At 44.5% G+C, this 15,403-nt stretch overlaps 1 protein-coding gene across 1 annotated transcript; it reads right to left on the bottom strand.

The window, feature by feature from the left end:
• Positions 1 to 4,360: 4,360 nt before the first annotated feature.
• On the bottom strand, positions 4,361 to 14,640 carry RTCB (RNA 2',3'-cyclic phosphate and 5'-OH ligase). The gene is made up of 12 exons (XM_041416808.1): positions 14,481 to 14,640; positions 14,310 to 14,388; positions 13,682 to 13,749; positions 12,424 to 12,523; positions 11,186 to 11,342; positions 10,418 to 10,574; positions 9,078 to 9,237; positions 8,579 to 8,754; positions 7,933 to 8,121; positions 7,347 to 7,457; positions 6,542 to 6,661; positions 4,361 to 5,424 (listed from the first exon to the last, which is right to left on the bottom strand). The coding sequence occupies exons 1-12, from the start codon at positions 14,571 to 14,573 to the stop codon at positions 5,317 to 5,319; spliced, it is 1,518 nt and encodes a 505-aa protein (XP_041272742.1). The 5' UTR covers positions 14,574 to 14,640; the 3' UTR covers positions 4,361 to 5,316.
• Positions 14,641 to 15,403: the final 763 nt, after the last annotated feature.

The raw sequence follows: 15,403 nt of genomic DNA, 5'->3' as shown, positions 1-15,403 counted from the left end.
GAACAGAATAATTTCTGGTTGATCCATAAAGGTTTTGTTTGAAACCAAAGGCCTCCCTTAAATGTTTTCTTCCCTGACATGCAGCATTTTCATTTGATCTTTAGATTTTTGAGGTTCTTCAGGTAGGACTGTGAAGTGTGATGTAAAGGAAAATGAAACCCCATGTGCTGACATCCATTCCTGAATGTTTCCTGACTGAAAACATCTGTCTATTCTCTCTCAGTTTCTGTCCCTTAGCACACAAAGATGGCCAAGTGGCACATTCAGCATTTCACATGAGCACAGAGGAATTTAGGCACTCACTAACACTGACCTCAAGATGAGGGTCTGTCTCAGTGGCTCTGTGTTCTAGCCAGAAGACTAGGAGAAAGTTATTCTAAATTTTGCCGTGACTACTTGAAACTCAGAATAGCTTACACTCTCTCCTACTTGCAGTTTAGATTGTGAGAGGAATGAACCCATCCCTCCAGCAGCACTGAAGCCTCATGAGAAGACAGCACACTGAGCATGGGACAGCTGAGGCCATGCTTCACAGAGAGGTACCGCTGTGATCAGCAGCACTCCTAGGTGCATAAGGATCTGGTCCCTGAATCACAGACTCGTATTTAAATAGGAAAGACCAACAAAAAGTGAGATTAAAGGAAATTATTTTTATTCCTATTTGCAAATAGAGGACCAAGACATGGGAAGATGGAGTGACTTGGTACAGGCCGGAAAAGTCCATGTTGGACTTAAATGTCTGAGCCTTAAGCTGAACTTATCTTTTCAGGACCAGTCTGTGATGGAGGATTCACTTTCTGCCAGAGAAGCAGGGGGAAAGGAGACAGCTATGGTGCTCTTGGCTGCTATTGATAATCATCAAATTGTTGGAATTTCTGCCTGAGAGACAAGGAAAGGAATATTGGCACAAGCAGGGTTTTGTGTTTCTCTATCAAGATAAAACTTCTGCCTCATCCACTGACCATTAACAGAAGAGCTCATGAGGCCTGGCAGAAGAGCAGCCAGCAGCCTGCACATCTCCTGGACTTCCTAATGAAAAGTGGAGAAAATCTCTTTAGCAACAGCTACAGTATAAATACCTTTGAGGGAAAGAATAACTTACAATGATACCTTTTCAGTCCTCATCCAAGAAGTGGTAAAATATTTGTTAGGGAAACAGTGGAGGAACTCAACAGCCTACCTATGGTTTTAAAGGTTGATAACTTGTCTGTGAATGACACAAATTTAGAGCACCACAATAACAAGAGTCAGTCAAAAATAAAACAACCAGGTTTTTGGTTTGTTTAAGATTAAAAGCACAAACAGGTCACAATTCTTAAGAGCTGAGAGCTGGGTAACCAGGTAGTTTCTTGGAATAGGTTCCAATACAAGACTGTCTCAAACACCTCAGCATGTGAGGGCAGCCTAGCCCCTGCATGTCTTTTGCTAAGCTAGTAAATGTTAAATTAAGTGCTGGCAGATGATTCCATTTCTCTTTCCTGGTCATTATCTCTGCAATTAAGACTAGTGATTATTTTGGTTTCTGAATTTATATATACAACATGACCCAAAGCAGTCTCCAGGGGTTTGGGAACAAGCGTGCACCAAGATGGAGATGTGCTGAGCACTGTGAAAGCCAGCAGCAGCTCCTCAGGCAGGGGATGGTTGGATGCCTGAGGAGACCAAGCTGCACCTCTGCCATGGGAGACCAGAGGAATTTCTGTGCCCTCTGCTCTCCCACCTCACACATCGCTCAGCATGATCCTCACCCTCCTGCTACATACTGCAAACAAAAACCCCACCAGAAACCACATAATTATTGGTGTTTGTGAGTGCCAGGAAATTATCCTCTTTTTCCTCCCATGGTGCAGAGGACAAAGCACCTGTACCCAGTATCTCCCTGTCTGGGGACTGCAGAGCTCCTGCTTTTCCACTGTACACCTCCCGCTGCCAACTTTCCAGAGAGAAAAACAAATCCAAAACAAATTTGTGGTGATCAAAACCATTTGGGAGAGGACATGGCTCAAGAGAGCAAAGCAAATGCCAGGTACAGGCAGGGCCTGCTGCTTCACTGGAGCTCTCCTGCAAGCAGGGAGCGTGCTGGCACACGCTGCAGGAGGGATATCTCTGTCTGATGGCTTTGAAGACTGGGGCGGTGGAGGGAGAAGAGGCCAGTTAAGTGTGTTTACATTTGAGAGGAACAAAGGAGAGCGGAGGAGAGCGGGGGTGCCTGTGCCAGAGATGTGTCAGTGATCACTTGTTCCTCCTGGGCCAGAAGACCAGCCTGGGACCACCAGCGTAGGAGGAAGCAGAGCTGCACTTAAAACAGGCAGAGCAAAGTCAGAGCAGAGGGAAGAGAAACCCCTGAAGACTTAGGATGGTGACAAATGTGACACCAGGTGATAAACATCAGACACCAGGCTTCCAACCCGTGAGGTGTGCAGTACGGTGCAAATATACCACAGCAGCTTACCTGGCTGGGGTCAGGTTTCCCTTGGGAGAGGCTGAATTAGGGAAGTTAGGCACCTGAGTGTGACCAAGTCAAGGGAGGCCATCAGCTGCACCTCAGCTTTGCCATCTGTTGTGACAAATGAAACACTGCTGTGAGGAAATGCCTTCCTGGGGGTCTCACACAGCCCAGGGATGAGTGTTGCTCCTTCCACCTGGCACTGCACCCCACAGACAGCACCCCCAGCTTGGGGTGCAATCCCAGGGCGTTCTGGAGTCACCCAAAGGCAACCAAACCCTGAATGAAGTGCAGACTTAGTGTAGAGACCCTGTGCAAGCCAACAAACCTGCTGCAGACCACAGATGAGTGAATCAGCTGAACCTAGGCAGGGAACAGCTGAGTGCCTGTGGTTGGACAGAAGTGTGCAGCAGTTCCAAGGGTAGATGTAGACCAGATCTCCTAACTGTGGTATCCCAAGGAAAAAAGGCCCTAACATTGATTCATCAAGGCTTTTTCAGTCTTTTGGGGAGGAAAGTGCATCATCAACAGGTATTTCAGAGTTCTCAGTAATCCTCCATGGAAGCAGAGATGGTTCAATAATCACACTGGTTCTTTGGTGTTGCCAAAATGCTCCTGCAGATCCACCTGTATTTCAGCACATGAAATTTCATACTGCATGCCTTCTCTACCTAACACCTTTTATAATTTATTTTTTTAAATGCAGAATAAAAGAAAGTTGGTGTACAATCCTATTTGCAGAAAAAGAGACAGACTTGAACTGGAAAAAAAATCCTGGTTCAAACAAAGTACTGGGAGACATCTTACATTTTTCCTTTCTTTTTTAGGTGGTAAGGAAACCAGCACTTGACTTCATACAGCACAACATATAAGCAAAACTAATACCAGCTTTGTAACAGGAAACCAGAATTGACAGCTCTTCTTGCAGTCTGACTGCTAATGCACAAACACTGAGGATCAGATGTCGTAAGGCATACATCCCATGCATATGACAGCACCTCCATGGTACTTATGGTTTCTGCTTGTAAAAAACTTAAATTTGTCCCTTAATGGTAATGGCAAGTAGAAGTTGGAAGGAGAATTGTGTTTGTGAAATGCTTATTTTTAAATGTGAATTTTTTAAAATGTGAATTTTTCCCCTTACATTCCACATCAAAGAAGCTGAAGTATTAATAGACAGAAACTTCTGCAAGGAACATAGACTTTTGCATAAGATTTGAGAACAATTTTTCTTTCAGTCACTGGAAGCTAATTCACATTTCTAGGTGAAATGATTTTTGTTTTAAACTCAGCAAGTATGTCTCAGACCTCTGAAACGTCAATCTGGAATTATCCCACTGAAGAAAGGAGGGGGAAACAAGAAGCTGTAAGTTCAGACCCACAAGAACTCACAGCAGTGCCTCTAAGTACACGTGCTGCTTCTGAACCTGCGCAAACACAGTATTTGAACCTAAAAAACCCCTTCAGAACAAAGTGATTACAACAGTGAAATACTATTATGCCTTCTAAGATCCTGCACTTAAAGGGATGTTTCATCAAAAGGCACTGCAGTCCATCAATCACGATCTGCTCCCCTTACACGAGTCCTTGGCAGGGCTCCACTCTTGCTTTGGGCGTTGTTTCCCTCCAGCCGCCCTCTTGTGCCGGCACCCAGCCTTGCAGGCAGGCGCCATCCCCTGTCCGGCCGGCAAGGACAGGTCAGAGCCAACACACTCCTGTCAAAACCGAGCTGGGAAAACACCACTGCATTACCCTTCCTTATATCTTGCAAAAATTCTGCCATCTGCACGTTCTCTGCAAGATCCATCATCTGAAGTCACAAAAGGCACTGCGTTTCAAGCTCGTATGTGGCTAAAATGTCTGTTGTCTGCTTTCAAGTACACAGAATAAACATGACACAGATACACTGCCACGTCCATCTTCCCATTTTATTGTAATCCCCCAAAATGATCCAGTGGGGATGGTCAACTTCCCCTCCAGCCTTGGTTAATGAATGTAACAGAAACACTCTAAGTCCCATTGCATTGGGCCTGACCCTGAAATTGGGCTCCCTTAAATCAGAGCTGTGGGACACAGCGAGCAGCATTACCCAACCCAACTTTCACATGCTCAGAGCTTCTTAAAATGTTGGATTAGCACATCCCTAAGTTAAGTTACAACTTTTACTAGGCAAACAAAACCTCTCAAGGCAACATACTCAGTTCTACTCAGATTTTCCAAAAGACTGTGGAATGCCTACTTGTCCTGAGCCAAGTTCACCAGGTGCTGTGTTAAATGGGAGAGGCTGGGGTAAGACTGTGTCTCCAGCTTAGCTAGCCCCTCTCAACCTGAGCAGGAGACTGCTCCCAACTCCAGATTTCTTACCCAATTACCAGAAAACATGCAACAGTACAGACTATGCATAAAGGTACCTGCAAACAGGACAACCTCTCCCTGCCCACAAGTGCAACACCCCGTCTATCAGAGTACTTCCATATGCAGAAAGAGCTCCAGGCACTCAGGTGTGGTGACAGCAGCTCTGGTTCATACACCACCTTCACTGATGGAGTGCTCTTGCAGCACAGCACTTAGTGACAACTCAGGCAAGTCTGAAGTCCTGCCTGAGCAGGGAAATGGAGGAAGGACCGCATATAAAAACCAAGACTTACGTATTTCTTTGCCCTGTCCTCACAAGAAAAGAACACCATATAAGAAGGAGGAGGGGCATTAATTATGGCTAGGAGTGGTAAAAATAGGTGTATCCTCAGCTGTTGTGTTTCCAGAACAGGAATGTGATATTTGAGCATCCTACAGAGCCCAAGAGGTGTGGGAAGATGATAATTCTAGTCAGTTTTGTGTAAGGCCTGGAGACATGGGTGCCTTGTTAGCTCCTAGCCTTTTATAACAGCAATAGGTCTCAGTTTAATGGCTTTCTTGCTGATGCCAGCTTCGTGGCAGGTGTTAACCACATCAGTCACGTTCTTGTAAGACTCTGGTGCCTGGAGGGGGGAAAAAAAAGAAAAAGACAAAACTATAAACAACCTAAATCAGGCATAGGCTTTTGAAATCCAGTCCGAGGGGGGAAAAAAAAGAAAAAGACAAAACTATAAACAACCTATAGTCACAGGAAATCAGGCATAGGCTTTTGAAATCCACTCTTCACAAAAATAACCATATCAATGGAGGGTGTAGAAGTAGGTGAACATATTGAGAATCTGTCCACCTTATGTATCCAAGAAATCTGTAAGACACTTAGCTTTCCAAATAAGCTCTTATCGTATTTCAGATAAAATATTAGCTATTTTAATCCAGTTTTTAAGATAATGAGTGCCCCAGCATGTTAGAATGGCAAGATGGCAAGCCTCATTATCTAGTAGGAAGTGACTCCAACTTCTTTTTTACAGGTAGCCTTTAAGTCTTATCCTCACTGCTCCTTAGTGACAGCAGTTGAGGTTTAACTCTAGAGTTTCCCCCTCTAGCCCCTATTCTGACAAGGAAGCTGCTCTTAAATAGAGACTTTAATGTGATCAACATGTTCATATAACACCAACACCCAGAAAAGCATAGTGCCAAATGATTAACACTTTTATGAGTGAGGTTGTGAACAGAAAAGTTATCTGCTCATGTTAATGCAGAGGAGCTGGAAGTCATAATATTCAAAGTTCTTTGACCATTCAGAGCTCTCTTCTTCAGCAAATATAGGAGTTCATCTTAAAAGAGGATCTTTCAAGATGCTACTAATCTACATGAAAGCTGCAGTGTAAGGTAAATATAGAGCAGGGAGAACATAATTCAAGAAGAAAATCCATAAAACATAGCTAATTTTGTAGATGCTCACAGAAAGACAGCAATTATCCCTATCACCAGGCAAAAGAGGAAAAAACATACCCCGAAAACCTGTCAGTCAGGCATCTCCCCTTTCAGCTTGCTTTTAGGGTGGACAACATTTCACATCATTTTCCAAAAAATTTGACAACTCTATCAGAAATTACACAAGCTCCATATTTAGAGTACTGGCAATTGCTTAGCACTGCAAAAAATCAGGTCAGGGAGGGTCACTCAGCCAGGGAGCAAGACCCCCCTTTTCCTTCTAAGATAATGAAGTACTGAACTCACTTCTTCCATGACCAGTTTGGGAGAAGCAACACGGATGGCAATACCCATGTCAGCCAGCTTGTCCAGAACGTCCTGGAAGTCCAAGTTACGTCGAGATTTGGCTCGAGACAGTGCACGACCCTAGGCCAACAGTTTTGTTAGTTCTATTTTTTGTAGCAGTTTGGAAAAAAACCCACTCTTTCTTATCAAAAAAACCCATTATTGCATTATAAGCAAACACAGAATGACTGAGAGCACAGACCACAAGTAAACCCCAATACAGGAAATTAATTTGGCCTTCAGGCTCCTGAAAACTCACACCTCTGGTATGATGGGTAGGAAAGTTTCATTTGTATAACACACTTGTCTGAAAGTGTCATTTTACCCAAAGCAAACAGTATTCAGGACTTGGAATTTACTAGAAGATGCTTTTTCCTCAATCATTGTCTCACACTATGAAAAATGGGAGGAAATACCTTCTAACTACTGAGGAGTTTTATACATAGACAGTCTGAGCCCAGTTAACCCCCCTCATTAGCTCAGAGGTATCAGAATTTCGTAAAATAAGCTTATTCTGCACACCTTCATCCTAACATCTGCCTTATAAAAAGCAGTATCCCCTAGGTTTTCTGCAGAAGTAGTCACAACTACTCAGTAAGGGACAAAGACTTCTACCTTGCAGTTTCCTGGGCAAGAACTACTGGCAAGGCTAATGTCTGCTTGTATGACCAACAGAGGAATCACACATTGGATGACCCTTGAACAACTTTGTTCTCTGAGTGACAGTCTCATCCCAACCCCTTCCTGAAATAACTTCTTGACTTACAGCTCCATGGCAAGTAGTTCCAAAGGTCTCAGTCATGCCTTGCTCTGTGCCAGTGAGGACATAGCTGCAGGTGCCCATTGTGCCACCAATCAAAACAGGCTGTCCAGTCAGCTGTGGATGTAAAGCATTCATTCGTAAGAAAAAGCTGAAAAATCTCATTCTTAATAAAAGTCTGAGAGGAACTGTGTCTCCAGAAAAGGAAGTCAGATTAACATTCCTTGAGAGCATCCCTGGTAGTTTCAGGTGCCTGGAATCAAGGATTCTAGAAAACTAACTGAAAGATGCAGACCAGTAGATCAAAAGCCTTGTGTCCAACAGACAGACAAGGCAAACCATTGAATCCTGAAGTCCATAAAGGACTTCTTTTCTTTCATGTTCTTCCAATCATTTTGGGTGTGGAGCAGAGAGAGGAGCTCAGTGTCCCAAAGATCTAGCACACACAGAAGCTGAATACTGCCATCCCACCAGGGTTCCAGTGCTGTTACCTTAAAAAATTAACTCACAGCATTTAGGTGTCCGTTAGGGACCCTAAAATTGTCTGATTAATCCAGAATTCTCTATTTCCTTCTCCCAAAGCTAGACTTACTTGATAATCAACAGCAATAAGAGGATGGTGAGGGGGGAAGGCTCTGGTAGATCCCTTTCTGTGCACCAGCAGAGTCCGCTCCTTTCCATCCACTACATGCTGTTCCACTTTGGCAATGTTGTGAGACACATCATAGATAACATGCATGTCAAGGTCATCTGGGGTTGTGTTGAAGACTTTGGCAAAGGCCTAAAAAGGGAGCAAATCAGGATGTGAGATACAAGATCATCATAATTCAGACACAGTGGAACTGAATGCAACAGTGACAGAATTGGACTGTGTAGATTGTTTCTCTTCCCACTGGCAGCTTCCTGTTGCAATTCAGTCAGATATCAATTAGGCAAATTTGTGCACCTCTGAAAAGCTGGCTTTAGCAACAAAACCCCCAGTTTTCTTATATCCCCCTTTTCCAGACCAAGGCATTTTCAAAAACACTGCTTAAGCAGCTTCTGTCAAGTACAATCCAGTGAAGTTGAGAGGTTTTAGACAGTTTGTCAGGACTGCAGCTTTGTGCAAGACTCTCCAGAAAAAAACAGTTTAAGAAACACACGAATGAAATTAAGTAAAATAGTGTAACTACTCTCTGTTCTCTATGTCTGGGATGAAGAAGGAAAAATATCTGCATAAGAAAGAACTCTGCTCCTACCTGCCGTGTTAGGAAAGTCATGGAAGAGCGGTTAACCCAGGCATAGTTGCCAGCAGCTGCCATTCCCTTCAGGTAATCCTGTCCCTCTGCAGAGGCAATCCTGGCACACGCCAGCTGGCGATCATTCACTATGATTTTGTCCCGTTTCATAGCTTTTTCCATAGCCACCAGTGCATCTGGAAAATAAACACAGGAAGTCTAAGTGACTTCTTATTTTGCTGCAATCTTTGAGGTGAACATGGGTGTCTGTAATTTATATCCTAAAACTGAACTCATCTGTCCAATGGTCAAGCCCAAGGCTATTTCTCAAATGCAAAAGCAAATCTGCGGCAGAACGTTATCAACTGTTTGCAAACAGATAACACCTGACCAGGCAATTCAGGATGCTCTCAGCAATTCACTGTAGGAAATGCTCTTTGGTGTTGGAGTTTGCTGTCAGTGACAAGACCACGCTGAGGAGTTTGTCTCACTCCAGGTAGCTACACCAGTCAGATCATACCTGTGGCAACCTGGTGGCCCAGCCCTCTGCTTCCACTGTGGATCATCACGCACACCTGCCCTTTGTGGTCAATGCCCATTTTCTTGGCAGCGTATTCGTTGTAAATCTCATCCACCACCTGGATCTCGGCATAATGATTTCCGGCTCCCAGGGTCCCCAGCTGCCAATCACAACACACTGATCAGACAGGGAGCCTTTGGGAGCACAAGGGAGAGCTACAGCAACAAATTGCTACAGCAAGGGTAGCAATTTGGGTTTAGAAAAGGTTTTTTTGGGGAAAAATATTCTAATGTAAACTGCAAGGAAGTAGAACTCAGTAGCATCACCACCTTCCTTTTTGCTCAAATTTGTAACTGTGCTGTTGGAACAAACTGCAAGGAAGTAGAACTCAGTAGCATCACCACCTTCCTTTTTGCTCAAATTTGTAACTACCCGTGCTGTTGGAACAGTGCTGTTGGAAAAGACTGTGATTAAACAAGAGGAGCAGGATCTACATACAGACTCTGCTGCCATTTTTTTCCAACTTACTTTGGCCTGGATGGGAAGAGTATAGAGTATTGAGACTTCAGTTTGTACAAAAAGCAGACAGGCTTATACTTGGTGATAACTCCACAAAGAAGTTACAACATCTTGTTAATTAGGTACTTAAAATTGTTCAGTAGATTAAAACAAGATATTCCATTTCCAAGCCCCAATTTTTTCAACTCTGTAACAGATGATCACTTATTTGCAAGGCTAATGTGAAAACTGTGGACACAACATTATTTTGAGGTTAAAATGCTGTCATGTGGCACCATCCCAATTAATAAAGAATAATATCAATTAATACCAAGAATATACAAGAAAGCTTTACAAATATGCCATTAGTATAGCTGTTCTCAAATTGTTCCACACAGAGCAGTGAGACACTATATATAGACATTAAATCCAACTCTTAAACTGTGATTCAGTTATGAGCTAGTTCCATTTATTATTGTATCTTTTCTTGCCCTGCTATTAACCTGTTGAGCAAACATGGACACAAGTTGAACACTAACTTGCCTATCTCTTCAAAACAAAATACATCTGGACGTGGAAATGCCACCCAATGTAACTTCCAGTACCAGACATTAACAGATGAAAACCTGATGGCCCCAGAGACCTTGGGTAAGCCCAGTATTATTCTCCTCTGTTGCAGCTCTGTCAAGAATTATTCGGAACTGACCTCACCATCTCACTTCTTCCCCTGCCCAGAAATGCTAGACAGTTTCAAGAAAAGACAACAGAATTAGAGAACTACTCTCTCACATTTGTACTTGAACCCTGGGAGCATGCACAGCCCCCCCGAAACATAACATCACCTGAGGCAGGCCCCTTTTCTTTGCCCTTGAAGAGACTTTGTTGGGATCAGCCTGTAGCATCCTTCCATATTCCTCACAGTGCTCCTTGTCCTCTGCCCAGGCATAGCCCTCTCGGAGAGACCAGTCCACACCCATCTCCAGTGCCTCTTCCAAATCCCTGCAATTATCAAATGCCTACACGTAAGATATTATCCTTGCATATACTCAAAACTCCACTGGATATGGCCTTGAGCAACTTGATGCCATTTTTTTGTCAGACCTAACTTTAGATTTAGATCCTTCCTGCAAGGAGTTGGACGAGATGACCTCAAAAGATCCCATCCAACCTAAATTATTCTATTATGTTATGGTCAGCCCCCAGCTCTCCTAACAGTAAGTCTAGCTTCTTAATACTTCATGAAAATCAAGCTCTACAAATATATTAACTTTTGGTACATCATCACTTTTTCCTCTTTGTTGGGTGAGAAATACCCTATTTTCTATCTATAATCCTACCTCTCATCTCTTCCAAAAAAGAAGAGATGTTCATGGAAATTTTCAGAAGAAATGAGAACGCAGCAAGAACTTTTAAGGGGTTTAAATGGGAGAAGAAAGAGCTGACTGTGCACTGAGGATTATGTCAGCCCTGGTAAGGCACATATGCAGAAAGAACAGAAAGCATTTTAGAATTACTTTTCCTTTCTTAAGTCTCTCACTGATGAATCTTGCATCAAAACAAACAACAGATATGTCCCCTCTAGTGATGTGTGCACAAAGTCATTCTCTTACTTGGCATTCATGGGGATGACACCTTTGGAGCCAACACCAACAGGAATGTGGTCAAACATAGCCTGGGCGAGCTGCTCTTTCACAGGCTGCACATCACTTTCATCCAAGTTTGTCCGCAGCAAGCGGACGCCACAGTTGATGTCAAAGCCGACACCACCTGCAAGTGGAGAAAAAGCTGTGTCAGGGAGCACGTACTGAAGGCTGTAATCTCACTCCTTTTCCTGTGACACAATACTGGGGAAAAAAAGCAGAACTGCATTAAGCTTAATTTTAACAGATTTACATGAAGCCTCAGACTTCAAGACACAGCTGTATGATTGCCTACAGAGCTCTGCATTTACAAAGTTAAAGCTGACAAAGAGAAGTGGACACAACTATAAAATACACTGCCCATAGAAAGCAGAGAGAATGTTCCTGTTCCACTGCCTAGGGTCTGAAGAAAAGTAATAGATCTTAGAATGGCTCCCTGATGTAAAATGTTCATGAAAGCACTACCCAAAAGTAAGTTCTTTTTTGAATCTTCACTGGAATAAATAATAAATATGATAAGAAATAATAAATACTTATAAGGAATACTAAACATCAGTTCTTGGTGTTTCACTTAGCTCTTACTATTTACAATAATAAATTCTATAAGGCAATGCCAAACGTGAAAGATAATCATGCCACCTTTAGTATGAAGGTTCTGGTATTATTCATGTTAGAGAGGAGATACCAAACTAAGAGACTTTGGGTCTCAGTCAATCAGGAACACTTGAAATGATCCAAGCAAAACTAAAACATGAGTATCATGTTTCATGACAACCACACAAGCTTCAGACTGTCAGTAACCAAAGATCTGTCTGTTTACTAAAAAGACAGACATACTGTAAAGTCATGTTTTAAGTGGAGAAATATCCTCAAAAGATGTTTTCAAACTGCTCAAAGAAACTAGTCAGTTCTTTATCAATCTGGTGAAACCCCATGGTCAAAGACTTCTGAACTGAGGGATATCACAAGTCCAAGCTGCAAACACAAGGTGAATTCTCCCTGTACTGTTTAGCTGTTCTCAGTGTAATGACCTGCTCCATAAAGAATAAAGACTAAGTGCAAGAATTAAGCACTCCTTAACTCCCTGTAATTCTCACCTTTTTTCCTTTGTTTTTGAATGTAAAGTACTGTAAAGTCCTGCCATTTTGAAAAGTATTTTTATGCCATCCTAGATATTTCTCAAAGCAGGTTAAGCCGGTCATCCTTACCTGGTGAAACCACTGCTTCAGGATCACTCATATCAAAGGCAGCCATGTTGCCAATAGCAAATCCATAGCCAGAATGGACATCTGGAAGGCCTATTGATCTCTGAAAGGCAATTGCACAGCTTTATGAAACTCGATGCTTGCAGAGTCACCTTGGTTATACTTTGCCTTGTGGCAGTGGTTGTCACATTTGCAAACAAATATACCAAAAAGAGAATGGATGTTCAGATGTAGGTGGAGTGAACACATCAACTCAGTAAGGATCTAATCTCCTGCACTTACAGGAGAACAGTCAAAAAAAGCAGAGAGCAGATCTCTGAAGCAAACACACTGTGACACCCAGAAAGTTACCAGGAATTGGAACTTTTCAGTATCTATTGAAGTGCTACCACACACTGAAGTGAACAGTACTTTTGAATGGGATTCTTTGCTTCTTCTGCCTCTCCTTGAAATCACCAAGAAGTCCTTGATTTGGAGATAAAAAGTTAAGATCTGAATATGTAGATGATTGTAGCATCTCTTCTACAAACTACTAGCCAGAATTCCCATTTTAGAAGGTTGTTACTATTCTACCTTACTCCATTTTGGCCTGACCCCTTAGGCATTTAATAGCATGATGGTCTGCCTTTTACTGCATCCATAAATTCAAAACTTCTGCCAAAAGAGACAATTAAAAAAAAATCTGTTGTTACTTATTAATATATACAACATCTAATGTGAAAAGGATTAATTTCCACATTTGTACTTTGCACTTCTTGAAAAGAGTCACAGGTAAGCATTTTCCTCCTGCATCATTATATGTGATGCTTTGCTTCCAAAAAGGCAACAGGATGAGGGAGGTCAGTGTTGAGTGCATGTGAAGGCTCACTACTCACATGAGGCCAGTAACAATAATACAGACAGCGCCACCTCCTGCTCTCTCCACACTTCTCCATATATTCCAGAGCAGAGGCAATTCAAAACCAACAAGCAGTTAGTATGAACAGTGGGGAAAGGTGGCTCAAGAAGCTGAAACAGCATGAAAAGCTCTATGTCAAAAGACAAACAATGAAGTAAGTGACTACTTCTCTCTCTGACAACTTAGTTTTGCAGCTTGCCCTTGCAAGCACTCCTTACTCAGACACAGGTTCCTAACACATAAACTGCCTTGAGAAGAACTTCGGTCCATAGCTCTTCTCATGAGAGAGTTTCCATTTGGAGTGCAATAATCTCAGGCAAATGGGAACAGAAAAAGAGCAGATTTTTCGAAGCAGGTACTCACGTGAACAATGCCAGGCAATGCAGCCACATTCCCAATCTGTTTCATAGCAGGCAGGAAGCCACCCGCACCTGAAAAAGATTTTTTTAAAAAAAGTAATCTGATAATTTACCATGATAATCACAATGAAACACTTTCTAAAGAGGCTGTTTAAAAGACTGGCAAAAAAAGAAGTAAGCCACCGGCAAGACTTCTAATCTGGTATAAAGAGCCTGGCATTGTGCACAATCTGCAGTTTCATTAAATGCAGTGTTTATTTCACTGAAGACCAACAGCGCGCTCCCGCTCCCGCCTCTCCCGGCCCGCTGCCTGCTGCGCTCCGGGCTCGGAGAGGGACGCGCGGGGAGACAGGACGAGAGGACAGCTTTAAGTTGTGCCGGGAGAGGTTTAGGTTGGACATTAGGAGGAATTTCTTCGCGGGAGGGTGATTACACATAGGAATGGGCTGCCTAGGGAGGCAGCGGAGTCACCGTCCCTGGAAGCGTTCAAGGAAAGGATGGACGGAGCACTCAGTGCCATGGTCTAGCTGGCACGGTGGCGTTCGCTCACAGGCTGGACTCGATGGTCTTAGAGGCCTTTTCCAAACCGACTGACTCTGTGTCACCCCCGGGGTCAGGGGGTCCGGACCCACCTCCGCCGCGGCAGGCATTGCGCAGCTCCTCGAACATCAGCTTCTCCAGCGCGTCGTTCACGTAGAAAACGCCCTCCACCTGCGGGGAGAGCCGTCAGCCGCCCGGGCCGCCCCGACCCCGAGCCTCTTCCCCGACCCCCGCCCCGCGCACCCAGGCCCCCTCCCACGCACACGCATGTTCGGCACGAAGCCCTTCTTGATCCGCCAGCAGTTCTTGTCGATCTTGTCCAGGTACTGCAGCTCATCGTTGTAGCTGCGGCTCATGGCGGCGGCGCTCCCGATCGGCAGATCCCGATGGCAGCGCCGGCCGGCGGCAGGAACTGACGCGGGCCCGCGGCAGCAGCGGACAGGAGCCGCCGAGGCTCAAACCTCCTCCCTCAGCCCTGCCTCCGCCGCCTCCGTCCGTCCCTCGCCCGTGCCGAGGGCTGGCCCGCCCGCCCGCAGCGAAACCCACGCCAGGCCCGTGTCCCACGATGCTGGGGCAGCCCGCGGCAGGCAGCGGGTACCCGCGGGCCGGGCTGTGAGAGGGAGCGCAGGGGCTGGGTTCTACCCGGCTGCCTCCTCTCTCACACCACGTACGGCTTCTGGCCTAGTTTGTGTGCAAAAACCCCAAGTATGTTTTTCAAGTGCCTGTGCGTGCTGAGCCCGGGGCAGAGTGCCTTTGGGATATTTAGGTACCGCCCTGCAGCAGGCGGGATGAGCTCACTCAGCCCCGGACAGGCAGAAGCTGCCTGCACCCCATGGCTGACTGTTCCTCAGCGTGAGGGAAACCGGTGTGTGGGAGGCCAGGGCCGGCTTCCCGTCCAGCTTTGGCCTAAGCACAAGCTCCTACGCATTGCAGGACAGGCATGGCCCTCTGCAGAACTGTGTTCACGTCTGCACACTAACAAAGTACCGGGAAAAAAGGGGGAGAAAGAAAGAGGGTAAGATACCATAGCCAAATGAAGTAAGAAAAGTATCTAACCTTCAATTCAGACAAAGATGTCAGAGATTTAGATTTAGAGGACTTACCCAGAAACACTGAAGGAGTTAAATGTATCTAACCTGGCTAAACAGCACTAAAGAGGGCACATGACAGGCACACGGATTTGAAG

The sequence above is a fragment of the Onychostruthus taczanowskii genome, unplaced genomic scaffold (genome assembly GCF_017590055.1).
Source record: "Onychostruthus taczanowskii isolate IOZ18803 unplaced genomic scaffold, ASM1759005v1 scaffold53, whole genome shotgun sequence".
Lineage (NCBI taxonomy): Eukaryota > Metazoa > Chordata > Aves > Passeriformes > Passeridae > Onychostruthus > Onychostruthus taczanowskii.
Note: the sequence above shows the minus strand (reverse complement) of the source record. Positions and strands in the feature narration are given on the sequence as shown.

What these genes read in the sequence shown, in the direction of transcription:
- RTCB (XM_041416808.1), bottom strand. Translation starts at nt 14,573, where the DNA reads ATGAGCCGCAGCTACAACGATGAGCTGCAGTACCTGGACAAGATCGAC. An exon ending in CAATGCCTGCCGCGGCGGAG is followed by an intron (nt 13,750 to 14,309) that starts GTGGGTCCGGAC and finishes AATCTTTTTCAG; the next exon opens with GTGCGGGTGGCTTCCTGCCT. An exon ending in CCAAACTGGTCATGGAAGAA is followed by an intron (nt 5,425 to 6,541) that starts GTGAGTTCAGTA and finishes TCCCCCCTCCAG; the next exon opens with GCACCAGAGTCTTACAAGAA.